Source organism: Lethenteron reissneri, chromosome 18 (assembly GCF_015708825.2).
Source record: "Lethenteron reissneri isolate LAM-NWPU_2019-01 chromosome 18, ASM1570882v1, whole genome shotgun sequence".
Classification (NCBI taxonomy): domain Eukaryota; kingdom Metazoa; phylum Chordata; class Hyperoartia; order Petromyzontiformes; family Petromyzontidae; genus Lethenteron; species Lethenteron reissneri.
Window position 1 is genome coordinate 14,397,911 of NC_083796.1, and position 26,873 is coordinate 14,424,783.

At 43.5% G+C, this 26,873-nt stretch overlaps 1 protein-coding gene across 5 annotated transcripts in view; it reads left to right on the forward strand.

Moving 5' to 3' along the window:
* The window catches only part of LOC133343901 (protein unc-13 homolog B-like), a 174,415-nt gene that overhangs the window by 58,161 nt on the left and 89,381 nt on the right, over positions 1-26,873 (forward strand). For 3 of the 5 annotated variants that reach the window (XM_061553886.1, XM_061553890.1, XM_061553887.1), the window contains exons 7-12: positions 1,247-1,304; positions 3,337-3,372; positions 7,041-7,257; positions 24,627-24,795; positions 25,313-25,524; positions 26,268-26,358. In XM_061553886.1, the coding sequence (XP_061409870.1) occupies positions 1,247-1,304; positions 3,337-3,372; positions 7,041-7,257; positions 24,627-24,795; positions 25,313-25,524; positions 26,268-26,358 (783 nt within the window). The remainder of the gene's footprint in view (positions 1-1,246; positions 1,305-3,336; positions 3,373-7,040; positions 7,258-24,626; positions 24,796-25,312; positions 25,525-26,267; positions 26,359-26,873) is intronic. The other 2 variants (XM_061553888.1, XM_061553889.1) reach the window with 2 other exon arrangements.

A 26,873-nucleotide genomic window follows, 5' to 3' on the forward strand; every position in this document is an offset into this window, starting at 1 on the left:
CCGCGCATGCCCCTAGACGGGCGGTGATGGGTGATCGGTTTCATTGGCTGCGCCATGCTGGCCGTAGCTCGCAGGGGGTTTCCCACCTTCATGAGACAGGATGTGGGGGCGGCAGCCATTTAACAAATATGGCCCGCGTAATAGACCACAACAAATCAGTCGTCAAGTAATCGTCCCAGCACAACTGGCATCCCACGGCGCCTGCTCCATTGCTACCCCTGCTGCCCTTGCTGGTAGCGCAATGAGTGGCACAGCAGAGCCGCCTCCACAGCTGCTGTGAGCAGCAGCCCTCTCTATCTCTCTTGTTCGTCCATCAAGTTGATGATGACCATGGCACGTTTGTCATTTTGTTGGGTTTTGATGAGTGCGCAGATGGCTGAAGAGGCCAATCCGAGCCCGGAATTATCTGTGGCACACTGGACAGGTCAGGGAGGATGTAGAGCTTAAAGCTTCCTCTTCTTCAAGGAAGCTTTCAGGGTGTCCTTGTAGCGCTTTTTGGGGCCACCTTGCGCTCGCTTGCCATTCTTCAGCTCGCCAAAAAAGACTTGTTTTGGCAGTCTCGCACAGGGCATTCTGGTCACGTGGCCAGTCCATCTAAGCTGTTCCTTTGCAAGCAAGGTCTGGATGCTGGAGATATTGGCCTTGCTGAGGACTTCCGTGTCAGGGATTCTGTCTTGCCACTTGATCCTCAGCAACCACAACAACGCTCTCACTCAGGCATGGCACCATGGCCCAGACAGTGGTGGTTTTCAGATAGAAAAGTTTCATGTGTTCAAGAGAAGTTTGCAATGAAAGATGATATCAGGAATCAGAGATGTTAATTATTTCTTGTGAGTGTTAGTTGAACACGCCGTGATATGATATTAAACCATGTTGAATACAACGAAGTAAAAATAATGAGCATTTAGCCACTAAAGATTAAACGTTGGGCAAACGCTTGCCAACACTGGCCCAACGGTTCCAACCACATGCCAACGCTGACCCAATGTTGCATGTTTACTCGGTACGGCCATGAAGCCACGTTCTGTATTTTCAAACATTTTGTTATTTTTGCGTGTTTTTTTTAAATGACTTATCTATTGTACATCACAAAAGAACGATTTGTGCACTATACTTTATAATGTTCAATCGGTTAACATTCCAACGTTCAAAGTTGATGCTCGATGGGAAGGGTACGACGATTGTAGATGCAAGCGTTACGGTGCATGGCATGACAAATGATATGTGCGTTGTCTTTGTGCGACAGTACAACTTCCAAGAGGCAGTGGAGAAGAAGCCCCTTCCGACCACAAATATGCAGTGTTGTAAGTTTTCACTCTCTGCTCGTTTTTCCTCCGACCGTGTGTGAGACCAAACGTGCGAGTGAGACGTATAAAACCCACTAATTTTTTTGCTTGATTCTCATTTCCACGCTACGATCGTCCCCGCTTAAACCTTTACTTTGCTGCATGCCACTTATGGCTCGGACTTGCTTCAGTCTCTTGTCGGCTTTCTCACTTCTCTTGAACCTTTTTATTTCAGCCTCTGAAACCACAGGTATATGAAAAATGTACGGCTACAAATTAAATTAATCTAACGCGCATTAGTTTGTACATCAGTTGACTTAGGTGTGCTATTTGAAAATTAATCTACTTTGTCTACAATTTTCAAATACAACCATTGCTTGAATTTATGCTACGATGCATACCAAATAAAATGTTTTCAGCCTGCTTGATTGAATGGGGCATTGATGCCAACCGCATAACGTTCCACATTCTGTGCAGGGCAAAATTAACACCAGTTAATAAGAGATGTTATTAATGCTCTGTGTGGATATTTTTTTCCTTGACAGTATCCATTATTAGTAAGTTGTAAAATCCACCAGAGGGCAGCACACCCCCTGTCACCTGCCACGAAGCCATTGCGGCTTCTTTGTCGGGTTTACCTTTGTGCAGGTGCGTTCAAGTGCCACTCGTGTGCATGTGTTCTCGAGTTCAATTTGTGTTACTTTTAACGCATGGTTGCCTTTGTGTTTATATGGAAATGCATGTGCCCGTGGGTGTGTGTGTGTAAACATGTAGCTGCCCCTTGTTTGATGGCACCTGTTCTGCACTTAAGTTGGACATTTGAATCTGGTTACTATCCAATTTGGAGTTGAAGGCTGGCAACGTATCATTATTACGTGCGATGTCACTATTTGGGGATTTAAATCTCCCAGGGTTTTTCTTTTTACTGAATGGCTCATCTGCTCATTTCAGAATGAAACGAGGCTCTGCGCCAGTGCTGCGTGCTAAATTAAGATATTTTATGCTGGACTCATGCTGAATATCTCACCACATATCCTAAATTGCCTCTTGGGATGGTGCATTTTAAAAATGATAGCCATAATGCATTGTCGATCGCCTAGAATTAGCAATTTTCTGTCATCACTACATTTGCATTTAATGGAAAATACTTTGATAAAATGACAGACCTTGTGGCGTGGAGGTGACGTATGCTTTCAGAGTACTCACTCTGTCATGATAAACTGATACAATCTTTCACGTTTTACATTCTGTCAGCTGAAATGGGGAGGAAAATGAGCTCTTCGGTGCATTTACCCATGAAAACGAAATGATGGCGGTGGTGGGGGATTGTGTTTGTGCATCGGCACACCCCATTGGTAAATGTCTGGTGGCACTGGGGAAAAAAACACTTGCCCTACATTTACGTCAAATGTAAAATAGCGGACAATCTAGATACGTTATTTAATTTAGTTTTTTTCTATAATGTTTGGTAAATTTTTAAAACCACACAGCAATCTTTTGGCATTAAAGGTCTAGCTGGTTGTAATTAAAATGTTACATCATTAAATAAGTATAGGAAAAAAACACCTGAGTAGAAATATTAATGACTTGAGAATGTTTATTTGTAATAGTAAGGAAATTGAAAAGATATGTTTTTAATGATCATGTAAATGTTGGTTAAAGATCTTACTAGGAGCTTTCTCTGAAACACAGTCGTCTTATTTCTCATACACAACTTTCATGTCTTGCTTTCTAACCATGTTACTTCTATAAATCCCAAGCGACATTAACAAGGCCGATGGAAAACTGTGGAAGCACCACGTTTTAACCCACTTGTTCATTTTTGGAGCAAGAAAACCGTTGTGGCCGCACTTGTGTTCAACGTGTTGGAAATCATCATCAGCATTCCGCTCCAGTCTGGCTCCCAAAATTGATTGCGGTCTTCTAAAAATGTTTTCAGTGCTCCTCCGTATTCCATTTGTGTCTGGCCTGTAGCCATCGCCTGATGTTAGTCTCGCTTCTCCTTGTCTGTCTTTCCTCCCCTATTTTTGCGCACCTTGCATCTACGCAGGCAACTGGACCTATTTCGGATGGGGTGACCAACAAAGTATGTAACGGTTTCCTCATTTAGATCTGTCCCGTTTGGTTCGTAAATATTGGCGTGACTATTTAGCAAAGGTTTATTTATTGTGCCTTTACAATGCAAACTGTCATTTCTGTAACAGGACCAGGCACTGTACAATTGCTTGCGTATTCAAATTTTGTGTACATTATAAGATGTATTTTGTCATAACTAATGGACAGAATATACCAGTTAGCTGAGCGACAGAATGGTGCAGTGGTAACACTTGTGCCGCAACAAAAAAGGACGCGGATTTGATTCCCGACTCGGGCGCCTTTCAGTGTGAATTTCGATTTAAAGCTTTCGTGACTGCAGGGATTCATCTTCTTGGTTCCTTCGGTAAAGTCACGTAGAAGAGAAGTAATAAAATAATAATAAATAAAACATAATAAAATAATTCTCACGACGTTTCGGCCACAACGCAAGCAGCCGTCACCTGAGAACGACTGCTTGCGTTGTGGCCGAAACGTCGTGAGAATTATTTTATTATGTTTTATTTTTTATTATTTTATTACTTCCCTTCTATGTGACTTTACCGAAAGAACCAAGAAGATTTCAGTGTGAAGTTTGCATGTTCTCCCCCTGTTCTGCCTGGCTTTCCTCTGGAAGGTCTCCGGTTTCCTCCCATAGATAAAATAAAACCCATACAAGGTTACTGGTATTGGCCAAACATCCCATTGCCAATAGAATTACTTGCAAATTACTCGGTTGGGATTAATCATAGCAACATGGCTGCTTACTGTGAAAACTTGGCAAGACCCTCCTGAGTCTTGAGACTCAGTGAGGCCTCCCTGGGTAAACAAGCGTCATAACAAAAGATACGAATGATGCTCACATGATAAATGGACTTAAATAGACCTGCACTGTTGTGATAAATATTGAGATATTTAATTGTTTTGATAACATAGGATCAGGCTGAATATGCTGGAAGCATCCGTGTTAGACTGTGATGTTCAATCCCGCAGTTTCAGTCGTCATTTCTCAACCCATTTGAAATGATCGACAGCAAGCAGACGTAACTTGAATCAATACCAATATTCCTTCTGCTACCACCAATCACCATAAAGAGCCACTGGTGTCATCATTAATATTCTCAGGCATGTCATGTATTGGATCTACACGTTTTCACGTATCATTCGTGGCTGAGGGTCTTGTCTTTGACATGCCCAGTATAACAACGGATGCACCAGTCCTCGTGTCACCAAGATACATAATCCACTTAGGAAACGACAGAGGAATGCTGCAGAAGGTAAGATGGGAAACGCGTGAACGATGAATGGAAGAGAGATTTTTTAACTGTCCTGTCTTAATATCCAATGGCAACACAGACCGGTATTCTAAGACTATCAGGGATTTTGATCTGTAAAGCCAGAAGGTTTGTGAGATGAAATCCAAATTGGGGGTTGACTCAGCTTATTATTCCTGTGTGAAAGATTAACCAGTATGAGTGTGTGCGAAGTCAACTGTAAAAATATCAGATTGCCAGGAAATATATATTTATCAGTTTGACATTTTGTAGAGATATCGGCCCCGTGTAATGTAAAGTGTGACGGGAGTGGTAGCATAGCGGTTAGCGCGCAGCGCTACGAACCCAGCGACCCAAGTTAAATTCCTGCTCGCAACATCGGTGACGATTCTCGGTCCTGGGCCCCTCCCGCAAGTCGCTTCAGCCTCAACTGAGTACCTGGTGCGGTGTGTCAAACATCTTCACGAGGGAGACAAAGACAGCCTGGCGCGGTGCTGGCCACCCGCCCTCTCAAATGTCATGCTGGCCTTCATCGATGCTGCTCGTTAACAACACTTGCCCCTGCAGTCTATTGAGACTATATAGGGGATCTTTGCCTTTTCCCCTCCTGCGTAAAAAAAAAGGCAAATTGAAAGGTGTTTACATAGCCGAATGGGTTTTTCATCTCCAGACATAATTCCAGTCGTACAATTGAAATAAGGAGAAGGGGGGTGGAAGACAACCGTTTTAGATTTACATAACGGGCATACATTTGAATACAGCAGTTTTCACTTCGGTGGCGACGTGATTTGTATTGAAGTGGAACCAACTGTTGCATCGCATAACAGATTATAGGAGTGTCCACAAAGCACTGTTTTTGATTCTGTTAACATTTTTGTTAATCCATTAATGATTTTCTCTAGAATACTAACCATTTCCTTACATAAATAGCATTTCAAAGCACAATGGTATTTGCTTTTCCTGAAAGTGTCGAAGGGTAATTGCATGTAAGGATAGTTCTGTTCATGAAAACACGAGGGATCCTTTCATTCGTCATCTGCAAACCAACAATTATGATGCGAGTCATTTCCTATTTGGATGCTAAGGCTATGATAATTTACATAGACAATGTAATCATAATCACAGGGTTCACAGAGGTATACATGGACGTGTCATTTCCTCTGCGGATATTTTAGAAGTTCCTTTTACAGATAAAAAATGTTTACGTATAAATCTAAATGGTTAACATTGTAGAATACATTTTTCAATATTTTTTTTTATTTGATGACCCTCTAGCTTTCGACATTGAGCTCAGACTGGTTAGAATTGAACCACTGTGGCAGCGTTCGGAGTTTAATTTCCAGTCCATGTAGCCCATAGATCCTCTGGGGTTCATGAAATTAATTGAAAAAGTGAGCAGTGGCAATCCATTTGATGGACTAGTCCTCATCATATGAATATGGAATTTCCACCTTTGGCTTAGGAAAGCCAATGGTGATGAGCACCTCAATCCTCACTTGATGGTAGGAACGGTGGGTTATTTAGATTAGATCAGGTGTTTCTTCTGCCAGTGTTAATCTGAGTGAATTCGCTGAGTATGTGTTTTTTATTAAGAATACATCAAGTTAATATCCATGGTGTGTAATGTGTTAATGCAATCCAACAGAGCCACATCATTTGAGGGGGGAGGGAAAGCCAAGTGTTGTGGTGTTACAAGCTTTCCAACAATCGTAGATTATGAATTAGTCCTCTACACAGTTCAGCAATTTGTATTCTAACATTGATTCTCACAAGCAGCCCACAACCAACTTACATCCCTCGAATGCATCGGCCAATGGCAGTGACCAGTCAGTGTTATTATTCACAAAATGTAACTTCGTTATCCGTCGGCTCAGCGACTTCAGTTTGCCATAACTGCTGAGAAGTTGCGATAGCGCATCTCTCCAAACACACGTCAGCTGAAAGTACACCAGAGCAAACATCAAGAGGTCCACCCCCATATGTCAAGCTGTGTTCCATTGAAATTACAATGCATCCATCTTCTGTTCAAATCGTCACATATTTGCCCAAAGTACAATGAAACTAGCTCCACCTTCCAGAAGAAACTATTTGTTACACAATCTTCCATGAGGCTCATTTGCCTCATTTTGGTCCCACACAAGATTCAAAACTACACGTTCCCCTGTGTGGTCACGTTCCCCTGTGTGGTCACGTTTATCGCGTTTTCTAATGGGCATCGCAAGTCATTTTGACGTGCCCATCGTTTCTTATTCCTTGAACTTGGTGTGTACCTCCGCGCGCGGTATTGGTGTGTGCTCGTTTGGTGAGTGCCTGGCACGGTGTGTAAACACGTGGGGGACCCGTGTCTCTGCTCCATCCGCTGTCCACATTGCGTGCCCATTCCCTCCCCCACCACCACCATCCTCAGCGCTGGACGACCCGGACAGCGCGGTGGACGACCGCGACAGCGACTACCGGAGCGAGACGAGCAACAGCGTCCCCCCGCAGTACCACAGCACGTCGCAGCCCAACGCGTCGGCGCACCAGTACCCGGCGCACCAGCGCGGCCGCCAGGTGGCGCACACGCCCACGTCGCCCCTCGACACCCGCGCCGACGGGGGATACTCGGACCACCGCGAACTCAGGTGCGGCACAAGCTCTGTGCATGGGGGCGGGGGAACAGCGCTGTCGTTCTCGCAATATGCGTGTGTCTGTTTACAAAGTGAAGGCAAAGATTCCCCCGTATGGCATTTATCGCACTGTTGGTGTTAGGATCATACTAAGTTATTTATACCGCAGGAGGAATCCGGTGAGCGATAAAGCTCTGATTCACGGATGTCCCGCAGGGTGGGTGACAACGTTACAACAACAAACAGTAGGAAAACATGATAGTAGTGCAAAGTGCAAGAAAGGTAAACAAGTCGTCACCCAAATACGTACAAATTAAACAAATCCATCCCCATCCTACCAGGCAAAGCCCACTGAGCTATTAACGCGACCTGGTTATCACAAATGATAGCTCAACAAAGTGAACAATCTTTTGAGCACTTATAGCATCAACATAATCTAAGTTATCTCAATGCATGTTTCTAAACGTGGAGTGCCACAGCACGTGACAGCTTTGTTCGCGAACACCTGATAAGACTGATAAGGCGTACGAGGTGACGTGGCCAGCAACACGACCAGCCGTCTTTGTCTCCCGCAGTGCCCATGTTTATACACTGCACTCCTTACTCGTTCAAGGCTGAGTCAACCTACGGGAGACCCAGTCTTGCAGTGCATTGCAAACTGTGTTTGATTCCTGAGACAGAAAAAAATATATTCACAACATGCCACTGGTATTGGCCAAATATGCCAGTGCTGAACCGTTACCTGCGAATGACACAATTGGGATGACCCCCCCCACGGCAGCAGCATCGCGTCCTACTGCCTCGCAGGTGCCTCCGGAAAAAAAGCCTCAGTGCAGCTTTCCTGGGTGAACAAGTGTAACAACAAAAATACAAATAATGCAAATGTCACATTCTCGTTCTCTATCCCTAATTTGAATCGCCCCACTATCGTGTATCTAAAAACAGACGAGAATTTCTTCGAGTGATTAAAAAGTAGTGACATTGACATACGTCAAATATTCTAATTTGTAAATGAAGTTCAGAAACTGGAGACAACAAGGTTGTTTTTTCACATGGTAAAACATAAATGTATCATCAAAGTGAAACTTGTATGATTTTACACCGCGTGATTTTACATTACATAATATTTGAATCATCTTTTTAACATGAAAAGTGTAAAAAAAAGACTCGCCATCCGGGTTCGAACACTTTCTTCACACCTCTATTAACTCGTGTAGCCAGCCCCATTGATGATGTAGTTTATCATCCACATTAGCGCTCCTCTTCTCCAGAATGTGTTGCAGTGATTTAGAAAATGCTAATGATGACCATTATTATCAAGGGTATGGATGGCAAAAGAAAATTTAGTTTTTAAAAGTAGATTTTGGATTGCATTTATATGTATTTTTTACATATTAGCTGATGTTTTAAATGGCTTTGTGATATGTTCTTTTAATTAGTTCTCACCGTTGAAGGCTATACAGACATCATGTAGACCATTGAAATTAGAATGCCCACTTAAGGACATTATAAAACAATTTGCAACATACACAGCAAATTAAGTCTACAAGCAATTTGAACAATTGGATGCAACTGGGAGTATCTAATGAAAGTTCGTAAATAACATCACGGATGGAGCTAAATGTAAAGAAGGCCATACAAAGACGTCTTGGATAAAAGCCATGGGGTTAGCACGTTTTACGGACGGGATGTTCTGAGTGTTCAGAATGTGCAAGTTTGTAAGTACAAGGACAAAATAAACACTTCGTGTAAGGGCCTAAACTAAGCAAAACAGATTAATCTTGCAAGCGTAACGTATAAAACACACACGTGTGTATGGGGAGCGGTAGTATAGCATTTAGCGCTTTGTGCTGCGTACATAGCAACCCAAGTTTGCTTCCCATTCACGTCCAACACCAGTGACGATTATCTGAACCAGTTCTGGACCTCGCCTAGGTCGACTCGGCCTCAAATTAGTACCTGGTTAGGTGTGTAAACATTGCCACTCAGGAGAAAAAGGCGGCCAGGTGTGGTGCTGGCTACCCGCCCCCTCATGTGCCGTGCCGGCCTTCATAGGTGCACGCTAACAGCACTTGTCCCAACAATCTGTTAAGGCTTTATGGGGGATCTTTGTATTTGTCTTTGTGCCAAAGCCAAAACAACTAATAATAATTTGGACAGATATGCATCCATGCACCCTACCTAGCAGACGTCAGACATTCCACACTGTGTAAATATTTTAAAATGTAACAAAACCGATGACATGATTTGCATTACAATTACGTTGTCCTGTCCATATAGTCCATGCATATCTGATAAGTATATATTATATCTAATCTAAAGCCTTCAAATTACATTGCTTTGTAAAATTGGACCAAATCAAAAACGCGGTATAAAAAAAATCGGATTTTGGCGAAGATGCGGCATGATTGGCAAATGGCATGCATTGCACCCAGAGGCAATTTGACATGCCCTCGTTTATTTATTTATTTAGTTCATTTCAGTGAATCCTGCCACATGTTAGTGCACTGTTCCATGTGTACCTGCTCTCTCGCACTTGTCTAACGCACGTGTACATGGTACTGCAGTTTGGATCTGTATTTACCTGTGTAGAATTGGTAAAATTCTACACTGGGATGTGCTTCACTATAGTAGAACAGGATCCATTGTGTGTCACTCTTTCTCTCGAATTTAGCGTCTGAAATATTTCAGGAGATGAAACTAGTTCCCTTTTTTATTCAGTAAAAATGTTCAATTAGAGATACAAAGTCTCATTTTACAAAATCCAATTCGTTACGATTAGTACTACGAATGTTAAGTAAGATACACTGAAATAATTGCTTGGAGATCATTTATATCATAACCTGCCTCATTATATAATGGATAATTCTAAAATTATTGTATAATAAGCACTCATATCTTATCAAAAGATTGTTACACCAACAAAATTGTTGATATACCCTCCAGGTCATTCCGAAATAAGCGATAAAACATCATCCAAATAATAACAATGCAGGCTGATATTGCCATTTTAAAAATAGACCTGTATGCCATCAACAGAGAGGTACTGCCGTGTGGCATGATGGTTGGACTCGCAAGGCAGAGGTCATCGGTTTTATCCTCATTTGTACAATGGGGCAAGTTTCTTACATCCCCCCTCCTCTGTCCACCCAGCAGTATAAATGGGATACAGCTCAGTTTATCGGCCGGCCGCGTGTGGTGGGGTAAAGTGTGAGTGCAAGATTCCACCAAATTGCAAGAGTCTACCAAATTGCCCTGTAAAGGGGGCACTCTGGAGCTCCCTCGAGTGGCGAGGCCCTTCCGCCAGCAGCGGTGTGAGCAACAATTTGCAGGGCTGCACCTTTGCCTTCAGCTGTAAACACACACGCCGGCTTGGGTCAACGTCGTTGATGCCAGGACACCTCGCTTCTGTCAGATCCTGTAAATGTTGCGCGGTTGACTTTCAAGCTGCGAGGTTTTTTTCCTTAAATTATCCCACCATGTGGCTCTAGGGACCTTTCTGTTTGCCACTCCAAAAGATAGATGGCTTTCATGTTGACACGTGGAACATAACATTTAATTAATATCCCAGTGTGCTCCATTGCAGCACTCGTTTACGTGTTGGATAATAGTTTTAATCAATTTCCTCTCCGTACAAATACACGAGGCACAAATTCTCATAAATGGCTCCTGCATCATTTCCCTGCGTGTGGTGTGTGCCCTCCTCACACGTGGAACTTGGATATGCTTTACTTTTAAGATATTCCTTCCCCAGACAGACTTCAGTCGAATATTGCATGCACTACTCGGACAATATAAATACAAGTAGCTTTAGTTGCATCTCACTTTAACGTGTACCCATAATTTAGTTTTTGTATTTCGTTTGTTAAATTGATATGGAGGTTTTTGTTTTGTTTATGTCTTGTAATTGGTTTGTTTATTGCACTTTTCTTGTGATCAAGGTGTCCCTTGCCAAAGATAATCTTAGTGCCAACGGCTTCTCGGCTCCTTTCCTGGTTTTGAAAAGCAGCTCTCTGTGTAATTGTTCAAATGTATTCAAGATTACTGTGCTGCGTAATGATTACGGTCTGCTGTGTTATTAGTTAGCCATATAATTTTGTAGGGAGCAGTCACGCAGTGGTTAATGCACTGTGCTATGAACCTAGTGATCTGAATTACATTTTTGCCCATGGCTAGCACCAGCGGTGAGGGACACCTGGACCAGTCCTGGTTCTGCCTATTACGCTTAGCAGTGCGGTGAAATACGATCAATCAACCCCATGACCCACACAGCATGGAGAGCCCTTCATCCAGCACTCGATTGACTGAGGACTGTAAATCGTTATACTTTGTTCATATACAGTATATCATTTTCAGTTTTATTCCAGTTGCAACATTTTTTTTTACACTTAACACATTTGCTTAAATTAACATAGAGTTTAAAAATCATGCTCTTCAGGTCAATCCTATTATTTCGATTCAGTCGTATTTCACGACGTGCGTTGTAATCCCTGTATTTTTCCCAGGTCTTCTTTGCAAAAGAAATGCCGAGTAAGTGGCTGTTTCCAGGTTGAGATGAATGTTCCACCTCTCCCACAGTGACGTGTGCTAGAGGGTGACGTCGCTCTCTCGCATTGGAGGACCCTCCTGTCATGAGTTACATTTCTATTCGATGTAGCACAGCAAGCACGAGGCGATCTCGCTTGTGTCTGTTGGTAATTAATTCGCAAAGAAGGTGCTCCACATGTCACCGTAGGCATGGCCCATGTGACACGGGGCGGCCATGTGGAGGAAACTCTCAAGCAGACACAGCAGCAGCTCCTTGATGCAATGTGGAAATGTCATGTTTTAGGGTCAAAGTTGTGACGTAGTTTATTTTTAATGTCCGTCTTACAGTCTTATAACTCGCACATGTGAATCCTCAACATTCAATAATAATAATCGGATGAATTGTACATGGAGCCCGTACATAACAAGGATTAAGAGTTGAGAATACGGAGCCTGCACACACAGCCTTGGGGAGGCAGGATGCCAGGGCGGCCTCCATTTTTTCTAAGTGGCCTATACTCAATCTTAATTTAGTGTTTATTATAAGTTCCTAAATCATCTAATCTTCCCAAATGGATGTGAGATCACATCGAAGAATGACTCTGAAAGGTGACACCATAGCACTTACTTTCAGTGTCACTTCAGTCCTTTGTTTGCAAAACCATTTTACAGATGTATCATTTACACGCAGCGATTTGCACGTGTCCATTATGATTGCTAGCCTGCACGGCCAGGCTTTCCTGCATAGGGGGCGTGCTGACAAAAAATAGAACGCGGATGTTTGTGCGCTCGCCGGCAAACAGCCGAGAATCAAAGGGATCACTTTCAAAATTTAACATTTGAAACGCTCGTTACTCAAGTGACAGAAGTCCAGAATTCATGCGAGACACCTTTGGATTTTAGTTATTTTTTTCTACAATGTTTCCTAACCTCGTCTCTCATTCTCCCCATTCCCCCCTCCCAACCTAACGTGTGTCCCACAGCTGTGATAGCATAGAGTCCGCTACAAATGGCCATAGTGATCTAGAGTCTGCATCTGGGTCTAGCCGGCTAACGAGCCGGCAGTACTCCGTCGAGAGCAGGCAGTCTGTAGATCTTTCCGATAGGTGGGTTTTGTCGAAGGTCTTCGTCTTGGTGGGCTATCAGTGTCGTGCCATTTGACGCTCTTCTCCAGCACGCCTTTGTCCATGATCAGTGCTTTCTGCTTGAGTCCAATGCTGCTGGAAGCTGTACCCAAAGGTGATTTAGCGAAGACGGAACCTAGACGACCATTCGTGGGTTTGTGAAATCGTTAAAGCTCGAGTATCTTTTTGTACCGCACGTCAAGCCGCGTGCAGCGATGCCTCGTGACAAATTGGTTCAAATATACGGGTGGGTTATTTTATGGTTATGCTGTTTCTATCTCCTTTGCAATTCACCAAATGCAACTGGGTCAGAATACAGTTTTATGTTGCAGTCAGTGATGCATTCCGAATGCATGTCCACTCTTGCCTTTAAATATTTATGTAGTTTACAATTGTACATTAATATTTATGCAATAAAATAGAACAACATTTTCACGTAAATTTTCAACTTTGATAATGTGTATGGCTGAAATTATATTTCAATATGTGCAGAATTTGAGTCCAAAATATCCGCTCTGTAGATGGAGGAGCATTAGCAACGACTCGCGCAGAATGATGCGCAGGGCAAAATAAATGCCAGAAAGACAAATAAACCAGCTTGCTAAACTATTATCTGTCATCAGAGTTAGGCAACGCAAGTAATATTTGCCTTTACGCACCAATTAAATTTGAAATTGATATCAACATGTGCTTTGCCACACGATTTAATCATTTGGCACATGTGCTTTATTATTTAACCTGAGCACATTTCTGTGGTGCATGCTGCAAGGCACGCATGCAGCACAGAGTCGGAGATCCTACTTAACATCTAGGTGAGTGTGGTCGGGAAGACATTTGGGGTCTAGCCGAGTCGTTGGTGGAGCAGCACTAGATTTGCTTTGAATCAAGCGATGCACACATGCTCATTCACAAACACACACCCATCAATTGCTAGTATTGGTTTTGGAAAGTTCATAAAAATATTAATAAATAAACTACTAAACTAACAAAACAAATACGTGGAGCTTTTGGTGAAGCGGAAAGTCATGTGCTGCTTATGCACAAGCCTTAATTTTAATGGGAAATGTCTCGGTGACGCCCAGGGCTCTGCAAGGACAGTCTAACAATGTAGTCTTCCGTCCTCATATTTGATGTCACATTATATTAGAGGACATCCACCAATCTTTGTAGACACTCCTGAAAATTTCGGTTGGGTTACCAATGTCTGAGGTTCTTCAGTTAAAACATCTTCTGGTACGGCTGTGATGTTTTTTGTTTACAACTGTGCTCTGAAGTTCTAAATGCTTTGTTGGCTGTTGTTGGCCTGGCTTTTAGAGGCAAATAAATCTGTGTGTTATACGATGTTTGATGTACGTATTTATATACTCTGTGCTGTTGTGATTTGCCATTGCTTGTCTTTAAGGTTGGCTTGTTCGTCTTCTTTATAACCATTTGCTACTGCGTTCCTGTGATCGTGTGCGAATGATAACCACTGAATCTCGCAGTTGTATTTCTATAGTAGTTCACACGTTTTTGAAAATACCAACCATGTAACAATTATAATTTTTATCACATTTTATGTGCCTTTTAATAACTATTTTCTCCATCTTTCTTTGTATGCTTTTAACATTTTGTTTTGCATGTTTCTTTATTTTTTGTGTTTCCTTTTCCTCCATTCTGTTGCTGTCCTGTCTCAACTTGCCCCATTCTTCATTGGGCAGCAGCGTAAATCAGTTTATAATGAAAGACAAAATACGAATCGTACCTTCTGAGTTTTGTTCAGACGATAAGAAAGGAGAAGATGACTATGACACCCAGGGTAGGAATATGATCGAGCAATTTCTACAAGAGAGAATTAACACGAAAGGCAATTTTACGGATTTAGAAAATCTACGAAATGATGGCGGTGTCTTGGACCATGACACACTGCCACTTGAACTGTCAAATGCTAAAAACAACTACAGAAAAGCACAATCTGTGCATCACAAGATTATTCCAAACATGTCAAAGAATGTCAACTCGGATGCGTATTCACTAGGAGTCTATCCACAGAGGTACAATACTCTACCCAGATCAAGACAGAAGCATGACAAGCATCAACTGCACAAAGCGGCATTGCCCGAGAATAAAACATCGTCTGTATCCACCAAGGGATATCAGCACGATTCTGACAAGCTCAAACCCACAGACTCCAATGTAGATGATAAACAAAGTTCTCTTCGCAAAAGCAAACCCATGGGTGTTGATGCTGTTGATCTTTGCTCTATTGGGGACTCCCTGACAGAGTGGTTGGACGATGATATCAATAGCCCAGAAAGTGTGGGGAGTCCAAAAAACATCCATCTCAGAGTCATTCCTGGAGAAACTACAGAAGACCAATTAAAGAATTACTTTGTTTGTCTCCAAGATAATCAATACTACGTTCAAGAATTTGAGTTCATAGAGGAAGGTGATGTTGTGGAAGACATTTATGTTGAAAATGAAGCTGCCCTTGAAATTGTTGACCATGAATATTTTAAAGACGAAGAATCAAATGTACAGTATATCGACGCTACGGACGAACTTCAGTGTCTGTTTGATACTGTTTCTGAATATTTGGTGGAAAAGCAAGAAGAATTCAACAAGTTCACCTCTCTCTCCGATTGTGGTTCCGATGAAAAGGTTCAAAAATATCCGCAGGATATCCAGTGTTCAAATGAGCACAAGCACACGGTGCCAGAACAGTTGCACAAGGATGCATCGCAAAAGGATTCTGCGCAGCAGCCACACTCGCAGACAGCCGAGCAATTACCAACAAGTAGTGTGCCTCTGGAAACTAGCGAAAGTTCGGTGTCACTCACAAATCTGGGCAATATGAAACAGGCCTTCTCCTCGCTAATGGATTCCCTTGAAAAGAAAATTTCGAATAAAGACGCACAAATCGTTGCCAAAAATGTCACGGCAAGCGCGAATGAGCACGAAAAAGGCAGTGCTCCTACACCCAGTTTACCTTGCGGCAGCAGCAGTCCGTCCCTCCCACCAAATGAAGAAGACAATGCAAAGGAGGGAAATGTTCTGTCAAGATTATTCAAAGCCTCGTTTTTATCATCATCTGTGAGCCAGAAAACAAACTTTCCTGCTCATGACAAGCCTGAATTTATTGCACAGAGCCAAGCTGCACAGGACAGAACTGATATTGAACCTAAACACACACGGACAAGTGGACAGGAGTTGCATGTAGACATTTTGGCCGGTCAAATAAGTGATGCGTCTTTACAGCAAGACAATAATACGTTAGTTGAACGTGAAATGACGAGCAGTAGTGATATAGTGTCACGAAGTATCGGTGACACTGATGGAATTTCACATTCGGAAATGCAACCAGCTGAACCACTTGTTAAGCACGCATCAGAAGTGGCCACAGAACAGACAAGGGATGAATCCGCTGATCAAAGCAAACCCGAATCTATGATGTCTAAAGTATTTAGTATTTCTAAGTCATTCTTTAGCTCAACAAACCTATCAAGAGACCTGATAGATAATTTTTCACGGCCAGAAGAGAGTGTTCCTAAGCAAAGCTGCAGCGGCGATGCAGCGGTTACCTCCCCCGTAGAAAGTGTCCACACGTCTGAAATAGGAATTGTGTCGTCAGAAACGCTCTTTGGGGATTCTGCTCAGGCACTCGGTGACGTTACGAGCGTTGTTGATAGCACGCCAACATCTGCAAACACCGCTTTGGGGACAAGAACAATGTCGGAGGTTTGCAGGTCCACAACTCCGGAATCTTCTCTGGTGGGTTCCTGTTTTCCGGAAGTAATGGAGCGCGTTTCAAGAGATGATGCGGAAGTTGCCGGTGGAGGATTTAAGCTGCCGTTCGGAAATACACTCTTCTCCGCAAAGCATGCCGATGAAACGAAACCAGCCACAGGGGGTACTTTTAAGTTTTCCTTTTTGTCATCGACAGAAAACATCAGCCAGGCAAAGCCTGAACACATCCCGTCCAGAAGGGCATCTGTGGATGCTGCCTTTCTTTCATTATCACCTGCAACCCGGAGTAAAGATGTTGCGAAAGTTGAGAGAACTGCAGATCCAAAGACTGACAAAAAGGACTTGCCTTCTTCCCTTTCATTTAGTTTTCCATTTTTTCTTTCACAAAATAGCACCACTTCTAAGAAGGAAGAGACTGTTCGGGATGTGAGCGTTGAATCTTCAATGAAGGTAATTACTTCGAAAGTTGACATAAATTCGGAAGATAGCACCGTAGCCTCCTCCGTTCTTTCCGTAACAAAATCCTCAGAAGCTACGAGCGCAACAGATGGGGTGAAGAAATGCGTTCCTCAAAGGATGAATGATATATTAGTCCACAAAGAAGTGAGCAACAGTGGTGTGTGCTTAGCAGAGGATAATGGTTTAATGGACACAAAAACATTCAACAAACTCGGAGATAAAGCTTCCTCATCCTGCATTGCCAAGGGTACTGTAATTGGAGATGGTGCAGATGCTGAAGATGGAAGCGTCTCGTCACCCAGACTGTGTAATATTGCCGCCGCACCTGTTGACAATGAAAGGACACAAGCCACACACGAAGGGAGAATCACGTCTTTGCTCTCATCTTCATCGCTCTTCTCCAAGCTGCCATTTCTAGGGTCCACGCAGAAGAAAGAATCCACCCACGTGGAGGCAAATGCAGAAGAAGGCAAGCCGTCGTTGGCTTCGCACTTCAAACTTCCATTTTTTCCCCCATCAACGGAGAAGCAAGGTCCGGCCACGAATGTGGCGGATGTTGAAGAGCGCAAGCCGTCTATGGTTTCTCGTCTCAGTGTTCCACTTTTTAAACATTCTGATAGCCAGCCAACACCAACTGTGAATGCCAACGAGGAAATTAAACGGTCGCTATTTTCAAGTTTCAAGCTGCCATTTTTTTCGCCATCTGAGAATCCGGATGTGACAGCCACTGACAAAAAGACTCATGGCAGCAATGGGGCAGAAGATAGCCATCGCCCCTCATTTAGCTCCCGTAGCAATGTGCAGGATCCACGCAACACTGCAACGTCAAGTCAAGGTGCTACCTTGGTTAGTGCTTCTGAAATAAAACACATTCGCTGTGAAGCCGACTCCTCAATTGAATCAAAGTCACGAAATACATTTGTCAAAACGGACAGCAAACTGGACACACATTATGAAAAGAAATGTGCATCGAATGTTCCGGTTAAGTCATCTGATTATGATAGAGTGAAGGAAATTCAGCAATCAAAGTATCCATATTATGACTCGAAGAAAGAAGAATTGGTAACGGACAAAGTAACAGGCACTGCCACGGACCAGAGCTTAAATGCAGAACATTGTGCAAAGCAACAAGCTGATATAGACACCTATTTGGATAGTAGCCAGTCAGAATGTACTCAGTATGGGCAAAAAAGTTACTATTTACCAGATTTCTACTCTCAGACCACATGCAGTTCTGTTGAGAGAATAGTTATTGCACCCTGTTTTAGCAGCAGTCCTCAAGGTATAAATCATCAAAGGGTAGTTAATGCGAACATGTTTGAGCAGCATACATCACAGGATAATCTGGAGGCTATGCACTATGGAAGATGTGAAAATGCTGCCGATTTGTCAGTGGCCAAGGGAGATGGTTCTTATAGTGAGGCCCAGGAAGAGCCACTGCAACTCGTGTCATCGTTTCCATATGCTCCCTACAAAACGAGCACTGAGAGGCAATACTTATTTTCAGACGAAGTTGCCCATTGCATTGATAGGCCCTCTGAGTACACCGAGTCTTCAATGTTCGAACGTCTAGAGGGTTACCAAGATCTTGCTACTGTTACGTATCATAAAGAGCAGGAAGCTTGGTTGGACAATGTTTTGTTCGCCCAATCACAATATGTCAATGAAGAAGTTATTGACAGTCCGTTGTGTATTGACGCCAGTGAACACGATGGCTTCATGTGGTGCACTGAGTATTCTCCTGAAATGGATTATCCACACGGGTATGACAACAACATAGAGTTTCACTACGCTGACTTTGAAAACTATGCTTGGACTTTTCATGCCGAAAAACCACTCGAGTACCCTTATGAAGATGACGATGCTTATTTAGAGTTTGAGAATGAGTGGCCTGACTCTTGGGAGGCTGATGCAGATTGTGTAAGTAATTTATCCCAAAAGGTAATTCGGGAATTACAAGAACGTCCTCTGGATCTTTCGTGGACTTCATCAAGAATTGATGACTTACACTGGGACATTGCATATTATCAGGGATGGTTTGAGCATAATGTCTTGAAGGATTATCTTCAGCCGCAAGAAGAAATCCCGATCGATTGTACCGTTCGTTTTCTTCCAGTTTATAAAATTTCTGTGGACCTTCAGCAAAGAACGGTTCAGCAATCAGCATCTGCAATGTTGACATTGGAGAAATCTGAGCCAGGAGACTCATTTGTTGCATCCCTCTTTCACAAAAAATCCAGCATTTTTAGTTCATTAGTTTACTGAAAAGCACAGCAAGACTGGCAGTGAGGAGTATGACGCTAAAGAATCTGGAGCCTTTCAAGAAAAGTGGAAACCGTTGGAAAAAGTCTCCTCCCTGTTCAGTAGTTTTAAAGTATTTAGTTCCACAGATGGTGACGCAAACTCAGATGTCCAAAAGAAAGTTGGTTTGGAATCTGAAGCGAGGCACGATTCGAAGGTGCATGGATTGATGGACTCTGGTTGGGATCTAAGTCAAAATAACGCAACGCATCAGGAGGGTAAATCACCGCTATATAAACAACTGGGTGCTGCATCTGCGTCGGAGGAAATGAAACGCAGCAAGTCAGTGTTGCAGAAAACAAAAACTTTACAAGAAAGTGAGAGAGGTGAGGATGGGAGTAACCAAGCTTCGGGAACGACCCAGCCTTCACAGCAAGAATCATCTGCACCTTCATTTTTTAAGAGCCTGTTAAACATTGGCCAGAGCAAAGATGAATTACAGCAGCCTAAAAAGGATGAAATGGCAGAAAATTCAAATTCTCCTTTTCAAGAAGAAAAATCTGTTTTTGGCACAATAAAAAATTTCATGAGCCTTGAAAGCAAAGAAACAGCAAAGCCTTCCGTGGAGACGGCGAAGGAAAATGTAGTCGAGTCGATAAGCTCAGATCAGAACCAAGGTATTTTTGGATTTACGCTATTCAGTAGGCCTTCAAACAAAGGGAGCCTTCTACCTAAAAGCCTCAGCGGACTTTTGCCATTTGGCCAAGATAACGCAAACCGAAACACTCCCGAAAATCAGGCAGTGTCACAGCAAGCAACACTTGGACCGCGCAGTTCGTCATCTATGGCAAATACAACCGGATTGAAGAAGGCCGCTTCCGTTCCCGTATCGATGCACATGGGCCATTCAGAAAGTACCATTCATTTGATTGATAAGCTTGATTCAACGACAAGTCTTTCACCAAAACCGCAGTCAAGTGAACCGAGAGGCAGGCTTCAGAGACAAAAGACATGTGATGCGTCAAAGCAAGAGACTCCAGAAGAGCGCAGCGTTTTAACTAAGACTGTTGAAGAACATTTTCGGTTCAGTGATCTAACCAGATCAATTTCAAAAGATGACGCGATGAAGCAAAATGAAAAGGATACGTCTAAAATTGTTGATATCAAACCAGTGCATCAAGATGCCTTGGCTCGACCTCTTCATACAACTGGACCAACACTGGATACAGTTTCTTTGGAAACGTCTTCAAGTACTCAGGAAGATAATGAAATAAAGCAGCCAATAAGGTCTACGAGTGTGTTTGGTTTTTTCTCAAAACCCACTAGCAAAGAACTTCCCCAAAGCACAACGACACGACTTTCTCAAAGCCTGACCAGTTTATTTTCATCTAACGCTCAAAACGCCTCAAGCAATCAACATCAGGAAACTGTTGAGAAGTTAAAATTTCAAAACGTCTCGCATGAAACACCATCACAAAATGAAAAAACTTCATCTAAACAAACCGAGGATAAGGGCTTTTTTGGGTTTCTGTCTGGTGCAGCCAATAATCAGCCACCAGTGACTCCACAAACAAAATCTTTCTCTTTGCTCTCCTTTGCTTCATCGGGAGACAAAACAGAAAGTGAGAAATCTGATGGTTCTGGAACTTTTAAGATACCCTTCTTCTCGAGCCCTACCACCAACCAACAGTCGTCTTCCACAGAAAATAAATTCTCCACTTCAATGTTTTCAATTGGTTCATCTGAAACCAAAACAAATACCCAGAAACCAGAGGGTTTTGGTGGATCTTTGAAGATTTCATCCTTCTTTTCAAAGTCCAATTCTGAAGCGGAGAAAAAGAAAGATCCTGCAGATGGAAAATATAACATGAAGTCGTTCAGTATGTTTGGATTTAGCCTTGGTGAAGAAAAACAACCATCTGGCAAAGCAGAAGCAATTCCTGTACACAAGAGTGAAACAAATTACAGCTTTCCAATTCATGAAGTGTCTTCAGCCAATACATCTATACCCTTTACCAAGAAGACAGACAAGATAGAAGAAGATGTTTTACCACAGCAGTCAGATCTTCACAAACATGAATTGCTGGACTTTGAAGAAAGTAAGGATAATAGGTTAAATGATACCCAGTTAGAAGAAATCATACCAGACAAGGAGAGCGAACTAAATGTCGACCATTTAGAAATCGTCACACCACAAGAGTATGTTGCTGCACGTGAAGACAGCATGTTAACGGACGTCGATGTGGATGATAATTTTGATCAAGTAGATGATCAAGCATTGTTGAATAGCGAAACTCCAGGTTGTTCTTATGATGAAAATGTTGATGCTGATGTAGATGTTGACCAGACCTTGATGAATGACTTTCCTGATGAACACATTTCTTCTTTGCAAAGTCACGGTGATGAAGAGAATAGCGAGCAGCTGTTTAGAGAATCTTCCTACGATGGTAACGGCAGTGAAAAAGACTACAATAATGCCTATGAGGATTATTATGAAGAAGGGGATGCTTATATTATTGAACAGAAGACAGAAATGTCACAAGAATCTATTGATGAACAAATACAATTGGGAAACCAATGTGAAAATTATGAATTGGCAGATGCCCAAGACAAGTTGGATTTAGGTGAACACATTCAAGAAGACCAACAGTACCTTGAGGATAAACCTTGCGATGATTCCCACATTACTGCGAATGATGTTTTAATTGAAAATTTCGCAGCTGCAGAAAACCACCAAACTGCACAAGAAAAGTCCTTTGCTAGTAGTTCTGTTGATACGTTCACTGGTTTCATGTCAAAAATGAAAACCATGACTTCACCTCAAGCTGAAAGTTCAAAAACTATTCAAGACCAGCAAGCCACGCAAGAAAAGTCCTTTGCAAGTAGCTCCGGTGATTCATTCATCGGGTTCATGTCAAAAATGAAAACTATGACCTCGGCACAAGCTGATCCGAGTGCAAATACAAGCTTTGGGTCATCTTTCTCTTTTGGGTCGTTGTCTTCCGTTAAGATTCCACTGCCTAAACCGGAAAGCGCGAGGGGATTTAACATTCCATTTAAAGACATGTTTGATAGTAAACCATTGCCGCAAATGTCTACGGGAGGATTATTTAAAATGTTTGCCTCACCGGGTACAGACGTGAATGCTCCCGAAAATAATGAAGCGAAATGTACGAGCGCTGCTCCGGCTCATTCTGAGGTGAATGTCACTGAAAGTCTAACACCGGCCTTGGATCAGGCTTCAAGGGCAGAGCTTTTGTCTGATGAATTGCAGCCATATGTATGCTCGGAGAGTTCACTGCCATCTAATGAACAAAGTTGGGAGAGAGGTGAAGATAACGTCGACAGTGACCCTCATCATCCTGATCAGAGTGAAGCAAAAGAACAGCTGATTGCAGATGATGAATCCCCGTTTGTAGCCACCGACGAAAATGTGCAGAAAATGGACGCGCATGTGGTTGACGTCGATGGTGAATTTGGTACGGACGAGTCCATTACGGAGGTTCCAATCATTACAATCACACAAGAGGAAAGTCAGGAAGCAGGTGATGCTTATGAAGAGCAAAGTGTTGTAAAGTCTGTTGGTAATGAAATCGAGTTGAGTACCTTGGAAGATGACAGCCTTTCCATCGAAGAAAAGGCTCCAACTTTGGACGTTGACACACCTGTGAGAGAATTGCCACCTTCTGTAGAATTGACTGACCAGCAGAAAACAAGTATAGCTTCTACTGCTTTGCCAAATTCCCATGAGTCCACTTTAAAGACCGAGAGTGAAGCAGTGCCTGCCCAAGACGAGGGGTTTATGGGGAAATTTAAGCGTCCATTTTTTAGTCTCTATGATAAAAATGCATCTCTAGTGGGAAGAATGGTCCAGACAACTAAGGAAGAGAGTGGCATGTTTAGCAAATTCAAGCTTCCTTTTGCGAGCGAACAACAAAGTAAAGATATCGAGCGCACGTCCCAGGAAATTCGAGCAGCTAGAGAGGACGATGACCGCACTGGACCCACGAAGCTTCCATGCACTGAAACTTCAGCTAGCGAGATTATTAACTCGGAATCCGAAAATGCAAAAGGAGGTGATCTGGCAGAACCTGTAACTAGCCCGGCAAGTTCTGTTGAGGCCAGCAACAATGTAAATATCCCGGACAATATTTCTGAGCATTCTCACTCTGTGTTGGGTGACGAGCAGGTCATGGAGATCCATGTGGCTGCTTCGGCGACAGATAATGTTATACAGACAGAAGTCGACACTGAACTTAGTGTAGATGCTGTTGGTGAAAACCCACCAGAGGGAAATGAAAAATGCACTTTCTCAGAGGTTTCCAGAGGGGAGGTTATTGGAGAGTCAGACCTTGTAAGTTCCTTGAAGGAGCCTGCAATAAATGTGCCGGCGTGTGATGAGGAACTGAAGACAGACACAGGGACCGTGGCAACCATGGACCTGCTGCGTGTGGAAAGGCCAGTAGAAAATCCAGCATGATAAATGGTTTTCACCATTTATTTAGTGTCTCCTTAGCACACTGTGTTTGTAGATGTTCGATTTGAAACCTTTCCTACACTTTGAAATGTGAATGCTTAGCTGGCTTTTCCCTTCTGGCTTTTAATGTGTGTTTATTGTACTGATTGCGAATGGCTTTTGTTGTTTTTTTGTAATTCTGGTATTTATAGAATAATTTGCATGCATTGTATGATTGTCAAATGTGTCACTCCAAATGACATTCTTTACATGTATATTCATATTTTTTCATTGTCATCTATATTTTGAATATAGGCTACTTACTATATCTAACGTTAAACCGTAAAAATGTACAGTTATAAAACAATATAAAATGTTGATAACAATTGGGTAATTTTCAGGATGAATTAAGCGAGTGATGTGTATGAAAAATAAATGTATAAATTGGTAAATAAATAATACTTTTTAATATATACATATGATTAGATCATCACACGTGTTTTTGTATCGAACCAAAACAAATATGCAATACTGCGTTAGTCGTGCACAAGCACAAATAACAAAACCACTTGGCCGCATTTTTCAATAACGCTTCCCTAAAAAAAGGAAAATAAAACCGTTGGGCGATGTTTCGAGACCGCGTGACGTTTTAGGGTAATGCTCTCCGCTATGAGGAACCTCCATTGCCCTCAACGTCACCTGTCGTACAATTCGTCCTCTTTCAGGGCAGCGTTATTGACGGACGTGTTTTAAGGTGCGCTCGTGTGTATTCGTGCACAGAAGTGTTACGGCGACTATGGTTCTGCGGCAGCATGTAAGATGTGTTGCTGTGTGCACGCGGGCTCTTGCAGCCCTGGTGGCAGCCGAAGCTACGGCTCTTCGGCAAACCTGAGCCAGGCGAGTTCCGAGCAGCTGAGCGAGCTGGATCAGGATGAGCTGGAGGAGGACGAGGCTGGGCTCGACTGCCACTCGTTCCGCAGCTCCAGCAGCTTCCCGCGGGGCACTTCCGCTTACCGCAAGGTGCTGTCACGAAGCTCCTCCGTAACTAACCACCACCTGTCCACACATTCTCCTGTCCCGCTTCGTTACAGCCGCCATAACCTTCAACCTTTGCTGCTCTGTTCTATTCTCTCGTATGGCAGGGCGATTCGTAACTTTTCGTGTTGAAACCACCATAACCTTTCCTCGTGCATGCATAATGCATGCCGACCAAAGGTTGCCTTCCTCCCACATTTCGCGTGGGTGATAGTAAGCTCGCCTGTGATGAAACCACCTGGGATCTGCCCGATCTGTTTACATGACTAAACCGTACGAATTGACTGCGTCGGTTGGCGGCAGATTTAACAACACATTTATATTCACGCGATCTTACCCAAAAAAAAACCTTCATTACGGACAATATTGGTCGCGAAAGCATAGTACTACTACGTGTGAAACTGACCATTGGCACGATGCCCACCGTATTCACCGCTTCCGCACACCGGGGTAGGACATAAAAATGCAAGGCTCCGGCGTGCGCGTTTTGTGTTGCGCCCAGGTGCTCACCGAGCAGGACTCGCGGGGTGCGTACAGCGACCGAGAGGAGTACCACCACCAGCGGGGTGGGGAGTATCACGGCTCCGACGACACGCAGCCCATCAGTGAGGAGGCCACTTCGCCCGGGACCCTCCGCCACGAAGCCAAGCCGGAGGCCCGCGAGGCTCTCCACAATGACGAGGGCCTGCCGAACATCGTTCGGCCCACCGACAGGTGAGAGTGTGCGCGGGAGTGTCCCACGCTCGCTATTTTATCAGGTGAGGCTCACTGAGCTGCTATGTAGCTTTTTTTCAGAAGCAACTTGGCCACAAACGATAGCTCAACGAAGTGGCTGATATTGCAGCGAGATACTCTAAACGCATGTTGATTCCAAATTTGGAGGGAAAAATTGGAAAACCCAGAGAAAAATCCACGGGGAGAACACGTAAAGTGCAGATATTTAGGCGTGAGGGTCGGGATCAAACCCACGACCTCCTTTAAACCAGGCGAGGTAGTTAACATTTCGCCGCCACTTACCTGGAACCACTTAATAGCATTATATGATCGATAATTATGGTAACATTGAATTACGCTCATCTGGAAATGGATGTCAACAGTGCATGATTTCAGCCGGAACTTTCAATGGCTTGGCTCCGAAAAAATACTACCCCCATCCCAATTACACCACTCCCACCCCCTCCCTGCCTGGGAGGGTTGGGTTTGGACAGTTGGTGGTTTGGGGTTGGGGGGGTGGCACCTCGTAAAATATTCCGTGGGAAATAAAACCCTGGATGTTAAATTTCTACAAATGACACCATTGTTTTGAGACAATTTCTTTAGGCTTATATGTTGTTTTATACAAACTCCTGGACGCACGGCCCTTTTGAATGAATGAAGCATGCCCTTGTGCGGATGTGCCTGTGTATCACGCCGCACAAGGGCACGTGCTGATCGGCAGGGCTTTGTTCACTCTGCAGGTTCGTGTCCGACGAGGGGCCAAGCCCCTTCACCCCGGCGCGCGCGCGCTGGATACGTGCCATCCACAAGGTCCAGATGCAGATCCGCGAGGTAGGGAAACGGTCGGCGTGGTAACGGTTACTTCCCTATCTCCTCCTAGCAACAGTATCCGTTGCCGTGCGCGTACTGCTGGTGCGGTTGCCAAGGCGAAATCCGCGCTTGTGTCTGCACAAGAAGCTCGGAATGCCTCTTCATGCACCGAGGACCAATTTTAAAACCAATCGCACATTTTGGAGTAACCTGCGAGGGCAGCACTTCCACATTGCTCAAGGGGCGCTGTGCGCACAGTTTGCACAAAATAAAAGGTCGCATCATCTGTTGTACATGGGAGTTTCATTTTGGCCCCCTCCCCCCCCATTTCTCCCTCACATCTTCACGCACGAAGATCAACCTGACCTCTAAAAACTCTTTCTAAGTTTGCCTTCTGGAGTTGCCTGTGACAACGGTGCAGCCTATTGCACCCGAGGGCGTTTTTAAGTGGATGTCCATCGAGTGAGCTCGTGTACCCATTCGACGTCACCCCGGCGTTTTTTTTCTTTCTAATGAGCCCCTCACACTGTCATGTA